The sequence below is a fragment of the Canis lupus genome, chromosome 3 (assembly GCF_011100685.1).
Source record: "Canis lupus familiaris isolate Mischka breed German Shepherd chromosome 3, alternate assembly UU_Cfam_GSD_1.0, whole genome shotgun sequence".
Lineage (NCBI taxonomy): Eukaryota > Metazoa > Chordata > Mammalia > Carnivora > Canidae > Canis > Canis lupus.
Genome location: NC_049224.1, coordinates 49,189,844 through 49,212,892, shown reverse-complemented (window position 1 = coordinate 49,212,892; position 23,049 = coordinate 49,189,844). Strand labels below are relative to the sequence as shown.

At 40.4% G+C, this 23,049-nt stretch overlaps 1 protein-coding gene across 6 annotated transcripts in view; it reads left to right on the top strand.

The window, feature by feature from the left end:
• Positions 1–22,563, top strand: part of SV2B (synaptic vesicle glycoprotein 2B) — a 173,594-nt gene extending 151,031 nt beyond the window's left edge. For 5 of the 6 annotated variants that reach the window (XM_038532755.1, XM_038532753.1, XM_038532754.1 and 2 more), the window contains 4 exons: positions 9,518–9,651; positions 12,211–12,411; positions 16,089–16,248; positions 18,848–19,031. In XM_038532755.1, coding sequence (XP_038388683.1) covers positions 9,518–9,651; positions 12,211–12,411; positions 16,089–16,248; positions 18,848–19,031 — 679 coding nt within the window. Of the gene's footprint in view, positions 1–9,517; positions 9,652–12,210; positions 12,412–16,088; positions 16,249–18,847 lie in introns of all 6 variants that reach the window. The other variant, XM_038532758.1, reaches the window with a different exon arrangement.
• The last annotated feature ends 486 nt before the right edge of the window (positions 22,564–23,049 follow it).

The following is a 23,049-nucleotide window of genomic DNA, read 5'->3' as shown; positions in this document are numbered from 1 at the left end:
CCTAAGAGTTTCCCTTTGTGATTGTTGTATGATCCCATCTTCTGCAAATAATCACTGTTTTGTCTCCTTTCTTCTCTTTTATATTCCATTGTGGAGTACATCAAGGAGGTGGAGAATAGAGAATAATGCAAACAACCCGATTCAGAGCATCTAGCTTTATAAAACCATAAGCTGTGCTAGACTTCAGATTTCAAAATAGATTAAACATTTCTCACTCTGTGACCCTCAATGCAATTCCTTTCCCTCCCAAAGCGGTGATGATCACCATTGTTAATAAATCGGGTGTTTTACATTCGTGTTTTTACACTTTTCCCATGTATTTCTGTATCTATAAACATTGTACAGTGTTCTTTTGCATGATTTAAAGGTTAGATAAATATTATACCATCTTATGTATGCAAATGTATAATTATACTATAAATTTCACAACTTTTTTTGGTGTAAAATCAGGGTTTGGAAGATTCTTTCTGTTGGTTAACGTAGCTACATAATTCACTTTCATTCACTGAAATGTCATTACGTGAGTATTCCATCGTGTGTTTGTCTGTTCTTCTTTGGATAGACATATAAGTCACTTGCAATTCTTGGGTGTTACATATAATACTGCAATGAGTGTTCTGATGGGGGAAATCTTCTAGCCTGATACTAAGAGGTGGAATTGCCAGACAGAAGGATGTTCACATCTTCAGCTTCTCTGCCACATTAGTCTCCACGAGCCTTGTACTAACTATACTTCCCACTTAGCAGACTGAGCACGCCTCTCTCTACTACTGGGCCCATTCTTGGTTTGTGAGATTGAGGAGTGTGACATGGTATTTCTTTGTCTTTTAACTTATATTTTTCCCATCCTGGTGAGATTATCTTTTCCTGTGTTTCTTGGCTCTTTGGGTTTCTTCTTCTATACCTGTTCATGGACTTTGTTTATTTATTGGATATTCATTTTCATATTAATTTGCATAATGCCTTAGTCTCTTCTGGCTGCTATAACAAAATACCACAGACTGGGTGGCTTATAAACAACAGAAATTTATTTCTCCTAGTTCTGGAGGCTGGAAGTCTGAGATTAAGGCACAGGTAGATTCCGTATCTGGTAAGGACCCTCTTCCTGGTTCATAGATGGACGTCTGTTTGCTGCGTGTCCATGTGAAGAAATGCAGGAGGGGGCTCTCTGGGGCCCTTTTTATAGAGGCATTAATCCCATTCACTACCCTCATGACCTAACTCCTCCCCAAGGCCCTACCTCTTAAGACTATCACATTGAGGATTAGGTTTCATCATATGTATCTTTGAGGGAGACGCAAACATCCAGTCTATAGTACATGAGTTCTTTAAACTTATGTATAAAATCAAGTGTCAATGATATGTTTGAAATTTTTCTGTGTTTTTTTAAATAAGATTGTAATTTTAGAACAGTTCTAGTTTCACAGAAAAATTGCAAAGGTAGTGTAGAGAGTTTCTGAATATCTTGCACCTTGTTTCTTTTGTTATAACAGCTTATATTACTATTGCACGTTGGTTACAATTAATAAACCAATATCAGGACACCTCAGTAAAGTCTGTACTCCACTTGGATTTCCTTTTTTTAAAGATTTTGTTTATGTGTTTGACAGAGAGAGAGAGAGCATGAGCAGGGGCAGGGAGGGGTAGAGGCAGAGGGAAAAGCAGACTCTCTGCTAAGCAGGGAGCCCAGCATGGGCTGAGCCGAAGGCAGACACTTAATCACCTGAGTCACCTAGGCGCCCCACTCAGATTTCCTTTTACCTCCTATTCTTTCTCTCTTCCAAGATCACTTCCAGGCCACCACATCCATGTTAGTAGTCATGCCTCCCCAGGCTCCTCATGGCTCTGACAGTTTGTAGCTTGCTTTTTTATTTCGCTTCAGTAGTCCCCAAGAAAGGGCAGATACTTCATATTTTAATGCCAAGTTTGTCACATTTCCTTTTAAGGTTATTGAAGAAATCCTTCATGTTTGAAGTCATAAAGTCATTTTCCATTTGTTTCTCTTCTTTAAAGCTTCTTTCACATTCAAGGCCTTAACTTACCTGGGTGTGGCCTCTAAGAGACAGGAATAATTTGATTATCCCCCCATGTGAATAGCCAATTGTTTTCGTGTTTGTAAAATTGCCCATCTTTTCTTTATTGACAAGTAGTAACGCTTTTATGGTAAGTCAAGATTTCTTGTCTGTATTACTGTGTTTCTGTGCACTCTGTTTGGTTCCATGGTTCTAACAGACATGGAGCCAAACAGAGAGAAGCAGTAACCATTTCTCTCTCTTTACCATACTGACTTCTTTGCTGTAACTTTATTGTTTTGTTGTGTTTCCAGGAGGATTAGGTTCTTTCACTTCATTCTTTACATTTTTCTTGGGTGGTTTAGCCCCTGTGCTTTTCCAGACAAATTTTAGGATCAAGTTATAAAATTCCATTGAAAATAGCTTGTTGGGATTTTGATTGGAATGACATAGAATGTCTGGATTCATTGGGGGACATCAGGATCTCCCAATCATTGCATGTGGTATTTTTCTCTGTTTACTTAGTCATTCTTTGATAATGGTTTATAACGTTCTCTATAAGTTTCCATATGGGACCACCTGGGTGACTCAGTTGGTTAAGTGTCCGACACTTGATTTCAGCTCAGGTCTCCATCTCAGGGTCATGAATTCAAGTCCCTCATTGGGCTACACGCTGGGCATGGGGCCTACTTTAAAAAAATTGATCTCATATGTATTTTGTGAGGTTTATTGCTGATGCGTCATTGCTCCTGCTGCTGTTGTGAGTGGGGCCCTTACTTTCTCCTCTTCCTCTCTTTTCTCTCTTGTGGTTCTCCTCCTTTCTTTTCTTCCTATTCTTCCTTTTTTCCCTTAAACATGATTTTTTGGGCTCTAACACGTTGGCCCAACCCTCCATTAATTTTGATAGCTTCTTGGTAGATTTGCCTAGCTCTTGTATGTGGCACACACACTGAAAAAAATTAATGATAGTCTTGTTTCCTCCTTTCTTACCTTGGTATTTGTGTTCTTTTCTCATTGTGCTGCATTGATTAGGATCTCCCATTCAGTTGATGGATACGAGCAGTGCTAACAGGTATCTTGACATCAGAGGGTGCTTTTGGTGTCTCCCTCTTAAGTATGACATCTGCTGTATGTTTTTGAATCATCATCTTTAGAAAGTAAAGGAAGAGGGTGCTTGGGTCCCTCAGTCAGTTAAGCCTCTGCCTTAGGCTCAGGTTGTGATCCCAGGGTCCTGGGATCAAGCCCTTCATTGGGCTCCCTACTCAGCAGGGAGTCTGCTTCTGCCTCTCTCTCTCTGTCCCTCTCCCTGGTCTTTTTCAAAACAAACTGTATAGGATAGAGGTAGTTGTTTTCTTAAAGGTTTGGTAAAGCTAGTCTTTATAACTATATCAGCTTGCCATTAATCAAGGCAACAGATTTTGATTACCAACTTATTTTTTAAATGGCATTAATATATTCAGGTATGCTCATTTTTCTTTTGTAAAATTATTTCTTTTAAGCTTTAGATATATTGTCACAAAGTCCATAACATTGTTTTATGACTTTTAAGTTTTTATTAGATTTGCAATAATGAATCCTCCCTTTTTATTGTTAATACTACTCATGTGCTTTTGGTCTTATTTTATAATCAGTCTTACTGGAGTTTTGCATATTTTATATTTAAATAATAATATTCCTTTCTTTAATAATTTCTTCTTAGGATTTACTTTTTTATGTCTCATTAGTTTCTTTATTGTATTTCTTGATTTTTTTAAAAAAAAGTTAATGAATTTAATTAGGTACATTTCATTTCAATTTTGCTTTAGTTGCATCAAACAACTTTTTATACTTACTAATATATATTTTATATTTTCCAGTAATATTTACTCTTCATCTCACAAATTATTTAGAAGTGCATTTTAAGTATCAAATGCTATTTTTAAAAAAGATTTATTTATTTGAGAGAGGGAGAGAGCATCAGTGGGAGGGTCAGAGGGTGAGGGATTGAGAATCTCAAGAAGATTCCACATAGCACAGAGCCCAATATGGGGTTTGACTTCATGACCCAGAGATCATGACCCCAGCCAAAATCAAAAGTTGGCTACTTAACTGACTGAGATACCCAAGTGCTCTTTCAAAATGTCTTATGCCAAATTTTCTCTCTCTTTTAATTCTTAAATTCCAATCACACTTAAGTTCGATTGTTTGATAGTTTCCCAAAGTCTTTGGTTACTCTTTTCTGGATTTCCCCTTTCTCTTTCTCTTTATGTCATAGTTTTGATAACTGCTCTTGAATTATATACCAGCCAGGTAGTTCTTTCCTTGAATATGATGAGTCTACTGGTGAGTTCATCAAAGGTATTCTTAATTTGTTTTACTGCTTTAAGAAATTTCTAGCATTTCTAGTCGACTCTTTCTAATAGTTTGCATTTCTGTGCTAGAATTCTCTATAATGCACGCATGTTATTCACCTTTTCCAGTAAGGCATTATGTTAAAGTTATATTAAATTTCCTAATAGTTCCAGCAATGATATCGTATTTATACCCGTTTTAAAAAATATTGTTTTAACATAATGCTGTTTTACTCTTACTTCTTTGTGTGTATTGTAATCTTGGTTGAAAGTCAGATATGTAGGACAATAGAGACCTTTTTAGGAATGGGTACATCTCTTTTGCTAAGCATTTACAGGGTGTGGGAGTTTTGAATCAATCTAGTTAGTATTCGAACTTTGGGTTTTTTTGGTTTATTACCATAGAAATTTGTTGGGACTTCCATTTATTTATTTATTTATTTATTTATTTATTTATTTATTTATTTATTTATTTTTAAAGGTTTTATTTATTTATTCTTGAGAGAGAGAGAGAGAGTCAGAGACACAGGCAGGGGGAGAAGCAGGCTCCATGTTGGGAGACCGACGTGGGACTCGATCCCGGGTACCCAGGATCACACCCTGGGCTGAAGGTGGCACTAAACCCCTGAGGCCCCCGGGCTGCCTGCGACTTCCTTTTAATTGGAGTGTAATTTATATATAGTAAAATTCACCGTTCTTATAGTATAATTCTGAGTTTGCCAAGTGCATATGGTCATGTAACCACCACAATCTAGATACCATTATTCCCCAGATTTCCTATGCCACTTTTTATCAACCCTTACTCCACCTCCAGTCCCTAGCAACCAGTGATCTCTCTGTCACATAAATGGAATCCTACAACATTGAAGCCTTTTAATCCTATTTTTTTCACTTAGCATTGTGTGCTTGAGATCTATCCATATTGTTGCACATTCAGCAGTTTATTTTATGACAGAGTACTTACTATTCCATGGTCTGAATGTACTACTATAATTTTATCCATTTACCAGGTGAAGGAATTTTGTGTTTTTTCCAGATTTTGGCATGTTTAAATTAATGTTTCATTTAGGATGTTTACAACAATATTTACATATGAAGTTGTTCTACTTTTTTCCTCTTGCAAGTCAATAATTGCTTTTCTCTTTATTATTTCTCTTTTTTCCTAAATTCCATTTTTATAATTCTTTAAAAAAATTTTTTTTTGTTTTTATAATTCTTGCTTAAGATTTTATTTACAAAGGCTGTCATGTGCTAGGATCTTTGTCAAAGGAACAGGATGAGACCTTGCTCCCTCCTCAGGGAGCCTGAGTGTAAAAGAAAGGGAAGAAAGGAAATTGGGTTTACTGGCAGATTCACCAAGGCAAAATAATGTATGTTCTTAGAGAGTCTATTAGATTGACATTGGAACCAGTATTTCCATGAATACTTATTCTCCATGATATAATATTTTCACAATTTGGAGAAAAAAGATGGTCATATCCTCAGTCCACTCTTTTATTTCTTTTTTTTTTTTAAGATTTTATTTATTTATTCATGAGAGACACACAGAGAGAGAGAGAGGCAGAGACACAGATAGAGGAGAAGCAGGCTTCATGCAGGAAGCCTGTTGTGGGACTTGATCCTGGGACTCCAGGATCACGCCCTGGGCCGAAGGCAGGTGCCAAACTGCTGAGCCACCCAGGGATCCCCTCTTTTATTTCTTTTTAGGCAACAGACAGTTAAGGCGCTCCTCATTTATAGAACTATACAGAGCTGGAAAAAAAACTCCTCCTCAATACCTCTATTTTAAAGATTTTTTCTAGTGTCAACCTAGAGAGGAGAAAAGACTTGCCTGAGATCTCTTGGTGCTTAAGCTCTGAAAGTTGGTCTCCATTCTTTGGTTTCTGGAGAGTGGTATCAGAGGTGGGAGAAAGGCCTTATGACCACATTGGAGAATTTAACAAGTTATATGGAATATCAGGCAAGACTACCACTTTCCTTATCTCTTTAAGAAAATTAGGCACGCTCTAGCATATATTTTCTGAAGCAAATGATCCTCTTCTTTATGCTCTGCTTTACCTCAGATTAGGACCTGACATGAGATAATGTGTGAGAGACTAGAATTCCAGTTATTTTCCAAAGCATTCTATTTCATTTTGCTGTGGCTGGAAGGTTTATTGTAGTAAGATATGTATATGGAAGCTTTGGAGAACTGTACCCTTTGTTTGTTTTCTCCCCACAAGGTGAATTAATTTATCTAAAAGAGAATTTTCTACTTCTCAATTTTTTGAAAACACAGTTAAAGGGTCTATGTAATACAACTCCATGTCTTTGCACATGCTGTTTCCTCTGCCTGGACTGCATGTCCTCCATGTCTTCTCTTGGATAGCCTCTATTTGTCCTTCAGAATGGGTCACCTCATGCTTTTCCCAACCAGATCACAAGTGCCCCCTTTGAACTGATCTTGAAACATACCCCTATCTTGATAATTATCACACCAAATCTTAACGACCAGTTTCCTTGATTATCTCTTTCATTAGACTGAGCTTCTTGAGGATGCCATAAAGTAAAACACAGTGACTAAACGGATACAATTTTTGGCATAGTTTAGACCATCTGGTGGACTGACCATCAGCCATGAGGGTGACTAACATAAAGTATTTGTAGTAATAATTCTGCCATAGATTCTGGATTGCCAATGGCTCCTGTTTTCTAATAGAACATGTTCCAGAAGATACTTGCACTAACTTTTCTTTCAGCCTTTGAACTCTTCTGAGTGAAGAATCTTGGACCATTTCAGTGTATAAATGAGAGATAGGGGATGATTTATATAAAGACTCATAAAATATGCCTTGGTCCTTTCTCCTTTTATCTCTTTCCTTATAACTTTGGCTTTTTATAACTCACTTGAAGATACATTTTAAGGTCTGCTTGCGTCAGGCCCATTATGATTTATGGCTCTGCTCCCTCACTCACTCTTGGAAGAACATTAAAATATATCTGGGGGCCACATCAGCAGCCTATTACTATATTAAAGAGAAGGATATATTAAGAAAGGCAAAGACCTGAGACAGAATCCAGGAATAGCTTTCCTGAGTAAACATATTCAGCACACAAATTACATTAATTTTGAAATTGAAGGCATCTTCCTGTAATACAAGGCTTACCAATCTCCATGGAGATATGAAGAGTCCAGTGATAGCCTTTGGAGGCCCCTGTTTAAAAGTCTGTAGCAAATTTGACCCTATGAAAAGTTATATAAAATAATTTGACTAATCTAGACCAGTGACTCTCACATGTTTTAAATAATCTGACATCTGCCTCTGGTGATTATGGTTCAAGAGGTCTAGGAATATAGGAAACTGCATCTTTTTTAAACAACATTCTGTTTTGTTCTGATACAAGTGTTCTGGGGATCTCTCTTTGAGAAACACTTGCTCAGGCCTTTTTACTGGGTGTGGTGGGGGTCTGTTTGCAGAAATTCGTGACAGGTGGCTCTAGATTAGGGTTGTTAGCAGAATATAATATAACATAAATGGAAAGGGAAACTGATCATCATCTGAGGTCATGGGATGAATAATATGATTGCCCTGAAAAGGAATAGCCTGTGCTGCGTCTATCACAGTGATTCCCACTATATTGTTGTCTGCTTGTTTTTTTTTTTCCAATTAGACTTAAGGGCAGGAACCATATCTTTCCTCTCTGTATTCATAGCACCTAATACCATGTAAGTAAGTTTTGCTGAAGACTGAGTGTATAAATAAATGGATAGACAAATGAATGAGTTGTAATTCTCCACAAATGAAAACATATCCAAGGTTTCTAGTTTCAAGTTTGACCAAGCTTGGTAAAGGTCCAGCAGAGGATGATGTTAACATATGTTGGTATATGTTTCTGAATGCAATATTGTTTTTTTTCCTATTAAGTTCATGTAGGAGTTGGAGTACAGCAGTGGCTCTCAAATGTGGATGCACCTCAAAGTCCCCTAGATGCTTTCATCTGTTTTATTATTAAGTGAAAAAGTAATATGTATGCTTGATATAAAGGAAAAATTAAGTTTATCTCATTCCCAACTCCCATTGGACCTCTCCAGGGCCAACCACATCCACCAGTTTCTTGTGTGTATTCTATGCATTTGGAGGCATATCTTATATGAATGGTCACAGGCTAGAAACACTGTATTGCATTTGATTTTTTTTTCAGTTAACAATATACCTTGAGAATTGTTCCATATTAAGGTATATAAACTACCTAAAAACTGTAACAATCACATGCTATTCCACTGGGTGGTGTCTGTCTGTCTGTCTGTCTGTCTACCTACTCATCATCCATCTAGTAATCAATTCTTGCTGCCAGAAATTTTGCAACAAGCATTGGTGAATGTATCTCTTTGGATGCGTGAGCAAGCTTAGGTAAGATAAATTCTTAGAGGTGGTATTTCTAGGGCAAAGAGATTGCGTGTTTGAAATTTTGCAAAATTGCTCCCCCAAGAGGCTGCACCAATTTTATTCTACCAACCATATGAATGAAAGTGCCTGTCCCTCCAAATCTTTGTTGGGGGAAATTTTTAAAACGAAGATTCTTAGCCCCTCACAAATCTATTGCTTCCAAACCTATTAAGACCAGCTGAGGGAACTGGATTTTTTTTAAAAAGATTTTATTTATTTATTTATTTATTTATTTATTTGAGAGAACATGCATAAGTGGGGGGAGGGAGGGGTAGAGGGAGAGGAAGAAGCAGACTCCCTGCTGAGTAAGAAGCCTAAAGTGGGGCCCTGGGATAGATCATGACCTGAGCCAAAGGCAGGCGCTTAACCAACTGAGTCACCAAGATACCCCAGACCTGCATGTTTTTAAAGCTCCTCATAATGTGCCATGTTATCAGTATTTTCATTTCACACTAGTCCGTATCTCGATGAGTCTGATACAGAAGGTCCATGACTGCACTTGGGAATCACCAGGCTGCTTCATAACACCCCGGTATCTACCCAGACTGGATACCAGCTTCCACATTCCTGCTGCCCTCCCTCCTTTATAAACATCAGCTAAGGAATAGGGAACTAACCTTGGAAAATAATGTTTCAGCACCTTTTGGTTTGAAGTTCTCCTTTTTCTGCCTTCCTGTGCTTTCCATTTTGGTCTCAAGTCTTTTCTCTTCCTGGCTGAATTACTCAGGGACTAATGTCTTTTCCACAGGTTCACAAAGATGTACTTTAAACATGTGCTCTTTGAGGACACATTCTTTGATGAGTGCTATTTTGAAGATGTTACATCTACTGATACCTATTTCAAAAATTGCACTATTGAATCGACTGTCTTCTATAACACAGGTGAGAACATGGGTGGTGTGGGTGCACAGTATCAAGGGTGGACTGGTCTTATGTAAGAAGCAAAGTGCTCAGTCATAAGCTTTAGGAGTATCAAGGTATACACAGATATGACTACTGAGTGTTAGGTTGGAGAAATGAGTTCTAGCCCAAGTATGGCACAGATTAGTTGCCCAGTCCTTACCAATGCATTTAATTTGTCTTCATGTTTTACCACATGTGAAGTGGAAACAAAAGTTCTGGATGAGTGCTCTGATCTCAATGAGACTGATGCTATATGTGCTTCAGATCTTTGGTAGGAACAAAATATGACGCAGATGAAAACTAAGCATTCCAGGAGGGCAGCATTTTATGCGTGGAGTGCATTCTTGAAGACCTCACATAATTTGAGTTTTGCAAACTTCAAGGCTCATGTTCTCACAATAATAAAGGAAAAGGGAAAATTGTATCTTCTCAAGCCTTGTGCATAAAACGAGACAATAAGAATATTTTTAAAAGGTACCTTTCGGGCTTCGATGATTAAAAAAATATTCACAAAGTTCCACCATTCTATCATTCTTTGTTACGTTTACTACCATCATATATTAATAACATACAGAGTGGAGTTGGGACATGAGGAGACTACCCTGAGCTTTTCCAGGGGCTTCATTTACATTGTCTCCAGTGAGAAATGCACAATTATTCCCATTTTTTAAAGATTTTATTTATTTATTATGAGAGACACACACACACACACAGAGGCAGAGACATAGACAGAGAGAGAAGCAGGCTCCATGCAGGGAGCCCATGTGGGACTTGATCAGGATCACGCCCTGAGCTGGAAGGCAGGCGCTTAACTGCTGAGCCACCCAGGCATCCCAATTATTCCCATTTTATAGCTAGCTCTTGCCTAAGGCCACAGCTAGCAAGCTGAGGGAGCTTGGACTCATTCCTCAGTTGCTTGGTTGTAAAGTCTGTGATCTCTCCACTGTACTCCATTTACCATGCCAATATCAGTATTTTCTCCAAGACCTCACCACCATGGTTTATGCAAAAACATCTTCTTCCATGAGGTCAGCTTCAAGAGGTTCAATATCTGGCCTCCACATACCCTTCAGTCTCTAAATGATCTATTATGAGATGTACCTTCCTAAATTTTTTTTAGGCTGAACTTAAAAAAAAAAATGAGTGCTATACACTTCCTTTGTCATTAAAACCTGAGGCATCTTTTAGTTTCTTCTTTCAAGTTTTAATGTTGCCTTGTGGTTTGCATACTCTCATGTGGGGATTTTTGCAAACACCTGTAGTCATGAAATGTCAGTGCTGGGAAGTGATGGAGAGAACCAGGTGTACTTTTCTAATTTTGTAGGAGGAGGTTTAAGAAAGGTTAGAGAGGGTCAGTGGTAGAGCCAGTTCCTGAAACCCAGATTTTCTGAGAGCCCACTTAGACATGCTTTCTGCTTGAAGAGTTGGTGTTAGAAGGTGTTGGAAGACTTGGGAACTAGGTCTAAAGCAAATAGCTTCTATTTTTTTAAGACTTGATTTTTTGGAGATGTGTTAGATTTCTAATTTCATTAGAAAGAAGGTACAAAGATTTCCTTAGAACTCCTGTCCTTTCCTAGTCTTCCCCATTATCAATCAACATCTCCCCAATAGAGTGGTGTATTGGTTACCACTGATGAACCTACACTGACACATAATAATCATCCCAAGTCCAGAGGTTACAGGAGGGTTCATTGTAAAGAATGTTAGACATTCTTTGGGCATGGACAAATGTATAATGGCATATATTCACCATTATTATGCTATATAGAGTATTTTCTCTGCTCTGTGCTCTCCATATTCATCTCCCTTGCTCCCCACCCTGGAAACTACTGAGCAAATGTTTTTACTTTTCTTTTTTAAAAATTTTATCTAATCTTTATTTTTAAAAAGATTTTATTTATTTATTAGAAAGAGAGAGAGCAAGCGAGCACAAGTGGGGAAGAGGTAGAGGGAGAAAGAGAATCCCAAGCAGATTCCCCACTGAGCAGGAAGCCTGATGTGGGGGGTCAATCCTAGGGCCCCGAGATCATGACCTGAGCTGAAACCAAGAGTCAGACTCAACCAACTGAGCTACCCAGGCGCCCTGCAAACAGTTTTTATTTTGAAGAATGTTCAGGTTTCTGCATGGACTCTAGAGTGGTCACCTCAATTCAGATTCAATTCTCTCGTCTTCTGTTTCCTATAAGTTGGGTAGCCTCGGAGGAGTGGTTCAGCCTTGGTGTGGACCTTAGTGTTGTCTCATTGATAGAAACAGGACTGCTTCCTACTTGAGAGATGATGTATTCAGACATGCCTCTCTGTGAGCATTTGTTTCATTTCCTATGCTTACGGGAAGTTGAAGCAGTCATCACACTGTTACAGTTTTCTCTCTTCATCCACATCTGGCCTCATGTCACCTTGACTTTGAGACTGTCTTATTGCTGGAGGCTTAGGGCAGCCTACCCATGGAAAGAGCCATGACTCCATTCTTGCCTCTACCCCATCTCTCTGCAGCCCCTGTCCACTGTACATGAATCAAAGGTTTCCTTCTCTCCCCAGACCTCTATGAACATAAGTTCATCAACTGCCGGTTTATCAACTCTACGTTTCTGATGCAGAAGGAGGGCTGCCACATGGACTTTGAGCAGGATAATGACTTCCTGATTTACCTTGTCAGCTTCCTTGGCAGTCTGTCTGTCTTGCCCGGGAACATCATTTCTGCCCTGCTCATGGATAGAGTTGGAAGGCTCAAGATGATTGGTGAGTAGTTAGGGATGCCACATCTCCTCCAGTAAGTGAGGACCATGGCTTTCAAAGTGTATTAAAGAAGAGGAATCTTTTTATTTTTCTTAAAGAAATCTTTCACTGGAAACCAAACAGGTAGGATAGGATCTGCTGGTGTGGAGCCCAGGAGGCAGCTATGTCTCCAAAAACCCTAGGACTCCATGGAGGTAGTTTGAGACCTATGGTCCAGGTCAGGGACTCATTTTCATTTCCCAACTGGATGATTCTGTGACAGTGACTTCAGGAGGAATATTAAACATGCCCATTCTACTTGCTTTGTAAGATTATAGTCAGAAAAATATATAAAATGCTCTTCAATGAACATTGGTTCATTTGATGGGCTTAAAATAAATTGCATCACTTATTATTTCATAGTGATCACACTTAGGCTTTGGAGGTGGGCAGACTCACGTCTGAATCCTATCACCTTGAGGCTATTTGACTTTGAACATGTTCCTTTACTTCTCCAGGCTTCAATTTCCATATCTGTACCTCTAACTAGCTGGCAGAGTTTTGTGAGGTTTGAACATAATGTAGCCAGAGCATCTCATAGTGCTTGGTGCACTGTAGGTTCTCAAAAATGGTCACAAAATTCATGTATCCATGCTTCACTACACCAGGATCTGCAGCAGTTTACTACAGAAATGCCATACATGGCGTGCATGGCAAACAACAAACAAAACATGTACACCCGGGGCTAGGGAAAACATATAGCAAAATATATATATTGTAAGGCCAGGGTGGGGATAAGAACCACATGCTGATACACATGCCATGGAAGGTCTGCTCCAGGGATGTAGTTGATCAGGAAAATTAATACCAACTCCCTAGCAGCAAAGCCCAAAGGGAAACAAAAATAAATCACATAGTCATTTTGTCAGAGAAGAGCAAATTGTTGAGAGCTTGGCAAGGGAATCTTGTCCTGGTGTTGGGCTTATTGAGTATTATTATTGTAGAGTAGCAGGAATATTCAGAATGGTGAGTATACGATTTCAGCTTTTAAAGTGTGTGGTGAGGATGGAGTCACATCTAGGCATGGCAGATTGAGCGAGCTGTCTCCTGAGTCTGAGGTGGGGCCCTGGTTAGAGCCCTGAGGGAAGGGCAGTGTTTACTAACTCGTAAATGCCTGAGCTTTTCAGCAGAAGGTAACTGCACGGTGCACAAGACCAGCAGCTGGGAATCAGGTGACCATTTCAGCCAACATTTGCTTTAGAGTCTGCATACCTTCCTTTCCTTCTCTGAGCTTCTGTTTCACAACTGTTAAAGTAATACCTCTGTTTGCTCCAATGAGATAAGGCGTGTGAGAGTAGATAGTGAGCTTTAGTAAAGGTCTGGCACGCAGCAGGCGAACTGTGATATTCTCAGTGCATGCAGATAATAGATGCTCAATAAACGTCTCGATGGGATGTGGATGACCTGTTCTGAAAGAGTCTCTGAAAGAGACTCATGAAATAGTCTTAGGAAAAGACAGAGTTATTTCCTCAAATTCCCTGTAGAATTTGCTGTGGCATAAAAGTTGTCCTGCTTACTCTGTGTTCTTTCCTGGGCAGAAGTAGTGTCTTGTTAACAACAGAGTAGAAGTTTCCCTGATGAGGCTGTTAGTCCTCATTTATTCATTCAATAAGCAGTAATTTATGCAGCACTTATTCTTTGCCAGGCGGTATGGCAGACAATGGGAAAACAGCAGTAATTGACACAGACAGCATCCTCACGCTCACGGAGCAAATGATCTATTGGGAGAGAGAGACATGAACTAGAAATTTCATTGAACAAACACAAAGCATGTATTATAGGTCAGGCTTTGTGCCAAACATTTTTAAAATATTAACATATTTAAAACTCAGTCACCCTGTGAGGTAAGGACTATTTTTTGCCAACATTTTACAGATAGGGAAAGTGAGACAGAGAGGTTATGAGACTCACACAAGGTCACACAGGGGAATCTGGGACTTGAACTCAGGCTTCTCCATCATAACGGAGATGAGAATTAACAGGATGGAAGGAGAGTGGACCACCAGGAGCTATAGCAGGATTACCTAACATAGTTGAGAGGTCAGATCACTGAATATCACTTGATTTATTTGAGGGTAATATTTTGTATTCAATAAACATTTGTCAACATTTATTGTAAACCAGGAGCCAATGGCTGGCCACTTTGAGGGAGGCATGAGTTTAGGTGATATAGTTCTCAAGGCACTTGTGGTCTCATAGATGTTTGTCTCCTTCCTAGCTGTTTGGAAAGAGGTCACCAGGTGGCCTACTCACAGCCCTGCCTCTTCCCAGAATCAGCAGAATCTAGGCCATAGTTACCATGTCATGGCTCATCAGCAGAGGGTTTGGCATCAGTGTTGGTAGCTCCAGGTCTGAGGGTGAGATTCCAGGCAGAGGCCCTCCAAGGAGGCCTTTGTGGGTAAGGCCAGCCACCAACATGACTTCTTGGCAATTGGAAGGCCTCTCCTAGAGGACCTCTCTCCCCCAGGGTCCTGATGCCTGGCTAGGACCCTTGGCCTGTCTCCCAGCTGGTTGTCTGGAAGATGCTTTCTTCTTTCTGCTAACTATTCCCACTGCATTTCCAGCCATGCTCCTGGTCCATACCCTGCATTCACTCCACACTCCCCAGGCTCTTCTGGACTGGATGTAATGGATTTGGGCAGCATTTGAGACAGCCTTCTTTTGGTGGGACCTCTTATCATTAGTTGCATCAGCCAGAGTGCAGGTGGGAAGTGAATCCACACCAGATAGTTCTAGTAGAAGAGACTTTACAGATGGGATGTGGCTTTTAGAGGGGTGGGCAGGCTTGTAGGAACAAATAATGTAAATGAGGCACCCAGATGCTAGCAAAACTGGCAGCTCATACTGCTTCTAGGACTACAGGGAGAGAACAGCACACTCACAGAGCCCAGGGCAAGCTGGAACCGTGGAGGTGGAGGCTCCTAAAAGGACCTGTAGTCCTTAGCGGGTCAGAGAGTGGAGTGTGTATGTGGGGGGGTGGGGGAGGGAGGGCAGTGTAGCCATCACCATAAAAGGAGATATAGATAGGATAGGAATTGAGAAGAAATACTCCAACTCCTACCTGCTCCCAGTTGATAAGGGAGCCACAGGTACACAGTCCCTGGGGGTTAGCTGCTCAGGACACAGGACAAGACTGAGAAGGGCAGATCAGATACTTGGGGTGGAGATGGAATAAATGGAGCATAAACAGCAGGGGCCTTTAGGTTTTCTTCTGCAGCCCATTTACAGTTCTGTTCTCAGTAGTATATAAGCTCCACGAGGATTTTGTGATACTGATGTATCTCAGGCACCCAGAACAATGTCTGGGACCTAAGAGATTCTCAAGGAATGTCCTTTCTCCCCATCCCCAGTAATTCTGGGCTGAGCAGCACCACAGGGTGAGGATTTCAAAATCCTTCTTGGAAGCTAACTCTGGTGACATGACCCATGCTAAGGGCTCTAATCCCATGGCCAGAGTATCATGCAGGGGGTTCAAGCTGTGTTTTCTCCCTGCAGAGATGGGCCTGTTACTTGATGTAACCTGTTACTTCAGGTGCACTTGTGAAGATGGGAGAGTGGAAAGGCCTGTGGGTGACAGTCTTGTCTAAAACATGGGCTTCAAGGTTTGTTTTTTTTTTCCTGCCCTTGACCTCCCCCTGTAGGTGGCTCCATGCTAATCTCTGCGGTCTGCTGCTTCTTCCTGTTTTTTGGCAACAGCGAGTCTGCGATGATTGGCTGGCAGTGCCTGTTTTGTGGGACCAGCATTGCTGCCTGGAATGCTCTGGATGTAATCACAGTGGAGCTGTATCCCACCAACCAGAGGTCAGTTCTTCCCTGGGCTTCCCTCTGGGACTTGTTTGGACTTTAGCCAGAGGTCTACTCATTCCAATGTCCTTCACCAAAGCCATCTTGGTCTTCTGGTGTTTCACGGACCAAGCATCTCTTTGGTTATTGAGTTTCTCCTGCATGGAGGCTGGCATAGGCACGGAGGTGAGCAGGCTAAGGCCTGATGTAGTGGAGTGAGTGGCTAGGTATGAAGGACAAGTGCAAACCATGTTCAGGAGAGAGGAGTGAGGGTGCCACCATAGGAATCATGCAACCCAAAGAGGGGCGAGAACAGGCCTCTAATGGTGTAGTGGGGCCGGGGGGGGGGGGGGGGGAAGGTGAAGAACTAGATAAACAAAGGGCGAGGGAAAGGCAAGGGCAGATAATGGTGGGAATGCGACTCAATGGTCTAGGGCATTCACAGAGATGTGGCAGAAATGCTCAGTGCTTACTTTTATTTTGTGCAAGCCACATGGAAGAGGCCTGATTGGAAGAGTCAAAGCCATTATGTAGCAGTTATCTCTCTTTATGGAGAAGGAGTTTTGCATTTTAAGGATAGCAGGTAGGTGGCCCTATGGTCAAAAAGGAGTAAGAAGTGATGTGGAAGGCAGGGAAATGAAATTCTCTAAAAAATCTTAATGATATTCCCCAAATTGATGACAAAGATATTAGAATATGAATAGCTATGGCAATGCACAGCATCCCATATTTGGAGCCCCTCTCCCCTAAACTGCGGAGCTTCTAAGTTTTAATAAGAGGAGGAAAAATTATCATTATTTCAACAGTATATAATTTTACATCTAGGAAACTCAAGACAATTAATTAGAGACTGCTGGAAACAGTAAAATAATTTGATAAGGTAGTCAATAATAAAACTAACTTAATAGCATATGGGATTTAATAATGTATCCAAAAATTTAAAAGTAAAGTTTAATTCTATTTAATAATAGCAGAAATCATGAAATATCTAGGAATATAAGAATATGTGGGATAATAAGAAAGGTGAAGAAAACCATAAAGCTTTACTGCAAGATAAAACAGAAAACTTACATATCAAGGTATACCTTATGAAATTCTAAGATTTATTCTTGCACAAATTTCAAATTTTCTTTTGTTTCCTTTTGACTTCAAAGAGTCCATTCAGAATTCAATGAGATTTTTTCCCCTTCTTCATGGAAACTTGGGACAACTTTGGAAATTTCATTTGGAAAAATATGTGAAAATATCCAAGAAAATCCTGAAAACAAAAAGATTGGGATGGGGCTGGTTATGTAAAAAGTGATTTAAAGTGTAAACATTATTTAGGTACAAAAAATATAAACACATTCTTAACAAACCTATGGTATGAAAAAAATATTTTGCTTCAGTTGAAGAGAGTTGGTGCTGGGAATATAATCTCTGTATGCAGACGGAGGCAAGAAAGGACAGATGATTAGTAGCAGTTATCACGGAGGGGACGTCTAGCTGGCTCATTCAGTAGAGTATTGACTCTTGATCATGGGGTCGTGGGCTTGAGACCCACCTTGGGTGTAAGGATTACAAAAAAAAAAAAAAAAATGAAGTTAAAAAAAAGTAATAGTTGCCCCTCAGAAGTGTGACTGAAGGATACTAATCAGGATTAGGTTTTGCTGTGGGTGACAGAGATCTCAAATAAATGCAGCCTTAGGAAGGTAGGCATTTCCTTTTTCTCTCCTGTAGAGTCCAGAGCAGGCACTGCAGGCTCTTTTTATCTTGTTGTTCACCCTCTCATGAGCTCAGCTATGGTCCCAGATGGGACTATCTACATTTTTGGAAGCAGGTTGGAAGGAAGAAAAATGCAAGAGAAGAATGCAAAAAATACCACTCATGACACCTCTTAAGGAAATTTCTTGGGAGCTGCCACTTGCACTTACATCCTATTGGCTAAAAATTTGGTCACATGGCCAGACTCCACAGCAAGGGAGTCTGGGAAATGTAGTCTACATCTGGAGAAAGGCTTATTAGGGGCATCCCGCAGCGTTTGCCATAAGAGGGTCAGATGTTATTAGGAAGGAACAGTGACACTTTCTGCTTCATTCCATTTTTTTTTTCAGTGTTTCACAATACGCGTGTACTACTTGTGACAATTTCGAAAAGGGAAAGAAACAAGTTTGAGGGAAATACTCCAGAATGTTAATAGTGGTGATTGCCTTTCAGTGGTGGGATTACAGATCTTTGCATTTTTAAGTTTTTCTGTATTTCCAAATTTGATTAAAATGAGAATGTCTCACTTTTATATTTAAGAAAAAAAGTTGGAGCGTCTGGGTGGCTCATTGGTTGAGTGTCTGTCTGCCTTTGGCTCAGGTCGTGTTCCTAAGGTCCTGGGATTGAGTCCTGCATCAGGCTCCCCGTGGGGAGGGGGCCTGTTTCTCTCTCTGCCTGTGTCTCTGCCTCTTTCTATGTGTCTCTCATGAGTAAATAAATAAAAGACTTTAAGAAAAAAAGAAAAGAAAAAAGTTCCCTCCCATACCTTTACCATACCTTCTCTCACAACAAGAGAAAGAAAGGACTCAGTCCCACTCATCTAAGGAGGACTGGTTCATCTTTCAGAATGAGTTACTTTCTTCTTCTTTTACAGGGCAACAGCCTTTGGCATCCTCAATGGATTATGCAAATTCGGTGCCATCCTGGGAAACACCATCTTTGCTTCTTTTGTTGGGATAACCAAAGTGGTTCCCATACTTCTGGCTGCTGCTTCTCTCGTCGGGGGTGGCCTGATTGCTCTTCGACTGCCAGAAACCCGAGAACAGGTCCTGATGTGAAAGCAACCTCAGGGGAAAGAAAATGTTGGAAGAACCTTATCTAGGAACCTGCAATGCATCCATGCTTGTGTCTGTCACTGTCTGGAGGACACTGTCCAGAGGACACCGGAGGAGAAGTTGATTTTGTGACTCCTAGTTTAGGAAACCATTTCAGCTGTCAATATGTTTGTAACTCAGGTGACTGATTTGGGGGTGTCCTGAATCACCTGTAGAATCCCAGAGCTGCATTCTTGGCTTCAGGTTTCCCCAGCCCAAAGCAGGGGAAGAAGGATCACACCTTCCAGTGGGCACACATGCTGAGCAAGGAGTGTGTATTCCCCCTGGTTAGGTGCAAGGACTTATTTGCATTTCAAAATGAATTTGAGGGTAAGAAACATTTAAGCTCTTCCTCCATAAAGTTCCTCGGAGCCCAATGACCTAACAAACTGACTTGCCAGGAAACTAGAGTCATATAAATATTGGGCTTGAAATACAGGATACTTATATTTTTGCATTTAAAAGTATCACCAATCATATGTTCCATTTGAAAATTGGCACATAGCATTGAAGATATTCTGATATAGAAAACCAGATATTTGAGCAATATCTATAGAAGTCTACTCCCCCCCTCAACCAAGTGTCCTAAGTTTTCCATGATGATTAGGTGGTGAATTTAAGGATGCTATTTACTCCTGTTTTGATCTATTCAAAGAAACTTAAATGCGATAGGTTTTCTGTAAACTAACTTTGTACATAACTATATTTGGGTTTAATTTGCAGAAATGGTACCTGCAAATATTTGCCAGCACTGTAGCCATATTTTGGGAGGAGTTGGTGTTTGGGGTCCCAGGAGATTGGGTCTGATTGAGTGAAATGCAAGAATAATCTTACTTATAGCCATTTAACCTGCTGTCAGGAGGATGCACTTTGCAAGCTCACATTGTACAGTTCATTTAATCCAGGCACTATTCTTCGTGTAGGTGGAGTAGTTACTTTTCTCTCTTACACAGATCACTTGTGAAACTCAAGCTCACCCATTGTGAGTACCAGCTTTAGATGCTGCTGCTCCCCCAGAAACAACACGAGAAGGGTTCAGGGGCCTCTGGCATTCTCTTTGTAGACGAGAATAAAACACAGTGGAGAACATAGTTGATTGAGGGAGGGATGGGGAAGTGTAGCCACACTTCTCCAAAACATAAATTCTTTTTGTTTCTTTTAGCTTTAAAACATGATCTATATTTGTTATCATGGTCATGTCCTATGAGAAATCTATGCTGTGTGTCTAGGTCAGGGACTTTCGAAACAGCTGTCACTGGCATGGGAATTAGGGCATGTAGTAGATGTGAAATATGTTTCCCTTCACTGCTCCAAGTGAACTCTTTTTTGAGACCTTTTGGAACATAAATGGGGGTGAGGGTGGGGGTGGAGTGGGGAACCCAGGAAAACTACTTTGGCAAGGGTCAGCAATTGGCTGAAGTCTTGACAACACAGAAAAGGAAGGTTTCATCCACCAGAACTATCTAGCATGGAAAGACAGTGAGCTATGAGCTCTTGTTCCTAGAGGTGAACTGGCCGAGGCCAGATGAATATCAGTTTGCAAGAACCCGTGCTTTGATTTGATTTGCAACGTGTTTAGTGCTGTCAAGTGCCACACGTTCCCTACCAGAAATCTCTAAAAACTTAAGCAGGAAAATGACCACATGGAAGGTTTTCTCGGCTTTGGGGAGACAGGTCCCATGATAGCTCCGGGCCCTCTTTCTGTTATTCTCTGAAATAACAGGTAGACAGGAGGGAAGAGTAAATATTATGACACCTTTCCACCTTGGATCTGAGATCAGTTTTAATGGTTAAAATGTTTACTCTGCTTCTCTTGTCCCTACCTCTTGATTCATTCTTTTTTTCTGTACAGCAAAGGAAGACATGTCAACTCTGATGTGACACCCTGATCCCCTCCCCAAGTATATAAATATACTACTGTGTATTAACATTTCTCTCAGTGTTTTATAGGAGTTACTTAAGGTAAATGCTATGTCAATAATGAAAGGCCCAGTGTAACATACCTGTAATATACTTTCTGTATTCTGACAATATGAAATACAGTGGCTAGGCTTGTTCAAGACAATTGTATAAACCAGAGATTGCCACATCCCTTGTAACATTATTTGTCAGTGGGATAATACAATTTAATGAGCAGCTACTACGTAAGAACTTTACAAAGTCTACACTTGTATTTAAGGTGGATCTTGTAAATCTAACATCTGATTAATTTTTGAGTATGGAGGTGGCTGCCATAATTTGGAGGTCAGTTGGGGGTTTTCAAGCTCTAACTTTATGGCTCCTTAAACCAATCACCTAACCAACCAAGGGCAGTTCTTGTTTTATCCATCACATAAGCCTCTGGAAAAGGTGCAGCCATACTCTGCAGCCTTTCCCTGTGAAGGATTGCCTGGCGCTGGTACCTGGCCACTTCTTAAGAAGTGCTGTCATTCCTACTGAGATAAATGCTCCTTTAAAAATAGTCTCTGTGGCAGGTCATTGGGGGATAATGTACAACATTCCTGGCCAGGCACTTCTTTTTCATTTCGTGTTCTACTCTGAGAAATTCCCAGTGGCATCCTTGCAGCGTGGAAGGATGAGCTCTCCTTCATTGAGCAAAGCTGTTCATGGTTCATGATGTATTTTATGATGCCTGTTTTGGGAGTAGTTACTTTTAACAGGCTCAACTGTGTTGTGTCATCTCTTGATGCTGATTTTTGACCTTCTGTTTTATTGGAAATAATTAGTGACAGGGGTGTGCCTATTTGTGAAGTTTATAGCACATGTACCTGAGGTCATGTGATAAATAACTGCATTCCCAGGGTCCCCTGCTACCTTGTATTAGCTCATTAAAAAATAATAATAAAAATAATTGTAACCAACCTTTAAGAACTGAGGCTAGAGGTTATTTCCAGACACTTAAGTTTCTTCTGTATTCCTAAGTTGATTGGATCAGTTGGGGTTGGCATGCTGAGAAGTATTTTCTTCACCTTTCTTATTTTGCATTTGGGGACCTTGAGAGGTCAAATGATGTTGGTTATAAGACCAACATGGACCAATGGAGTTGGTTATAAGACCTACAGTGATACTCTCTCTATAATTCTGGAGTAAGATCTCAATCAGTAATTTCCTACTACAAGGCCTCCCATTGAGTCTCTGAGGAATGGGATAGCGTGACAAACATTTACCCTCCATTCCTGGAGGCCACTCATTGAAAAGTCACATGATTGTCTTACCTGGAACAAGTGGAAGGAACATCATACATATGAAAAGATTGGTGTTTATTAATCCATCTAGTCACTGATTCATTCATTTATTCAGTAAATCCTTGCTGAGCCTGTACTATGTGCTAGGCTCTGTTCTAAGCCTTGGGGACCCAGTGGTGAAAACTCTGGTCACAGTTTCTGCCTCCTGCCTCCTTTTACTTATGGCAAGTGGGCAAGATGGTTATTAAGTTGGCAATAATAACAAAGTGCAATGATCTTATCATCAGTAAAAATGTACCTTCTGCTTGTAAGAGTGTTCTTATTTCCTTACTAGTCAATTGTGGATTTCTGCATGTCATTGTTTTCTTTCCTGTGTTTCTTTTCTTCAAGGAGTGTGCTAATTTCTTATCTTTATAAACCAGGTAAGGGAAAAGATACCCTTGCTCATTTTCTCCAGAACTTACTCCCATTTTTACTTCATTGACTTTATAGAGGGTTGTACATGGAAGAAGGGATAGGAGCCAGGAATGCAAGCAGGACATTGGTTAGTGGGCAAGGCTCCCAGGAGTCTCAGGAAAGGGGTCTCCACTTTCATGGTTGGCTCTTCTATTGGCCATCTGAGCTAACACTGACCCTATTTGGGGTGTGGATAGGATGAGGTTAGATAGGGCATCTGGATGGCTCAGCCAGTTAAGCATCTGCCTTTGACTCAGGTCATGATCCTGGGGTTCTGGATGGAGCCCTGCATCAGGCTCCCTGCTCAGTGGGGAACCTGCTTCTCCCTCTCCCTCTGCCTG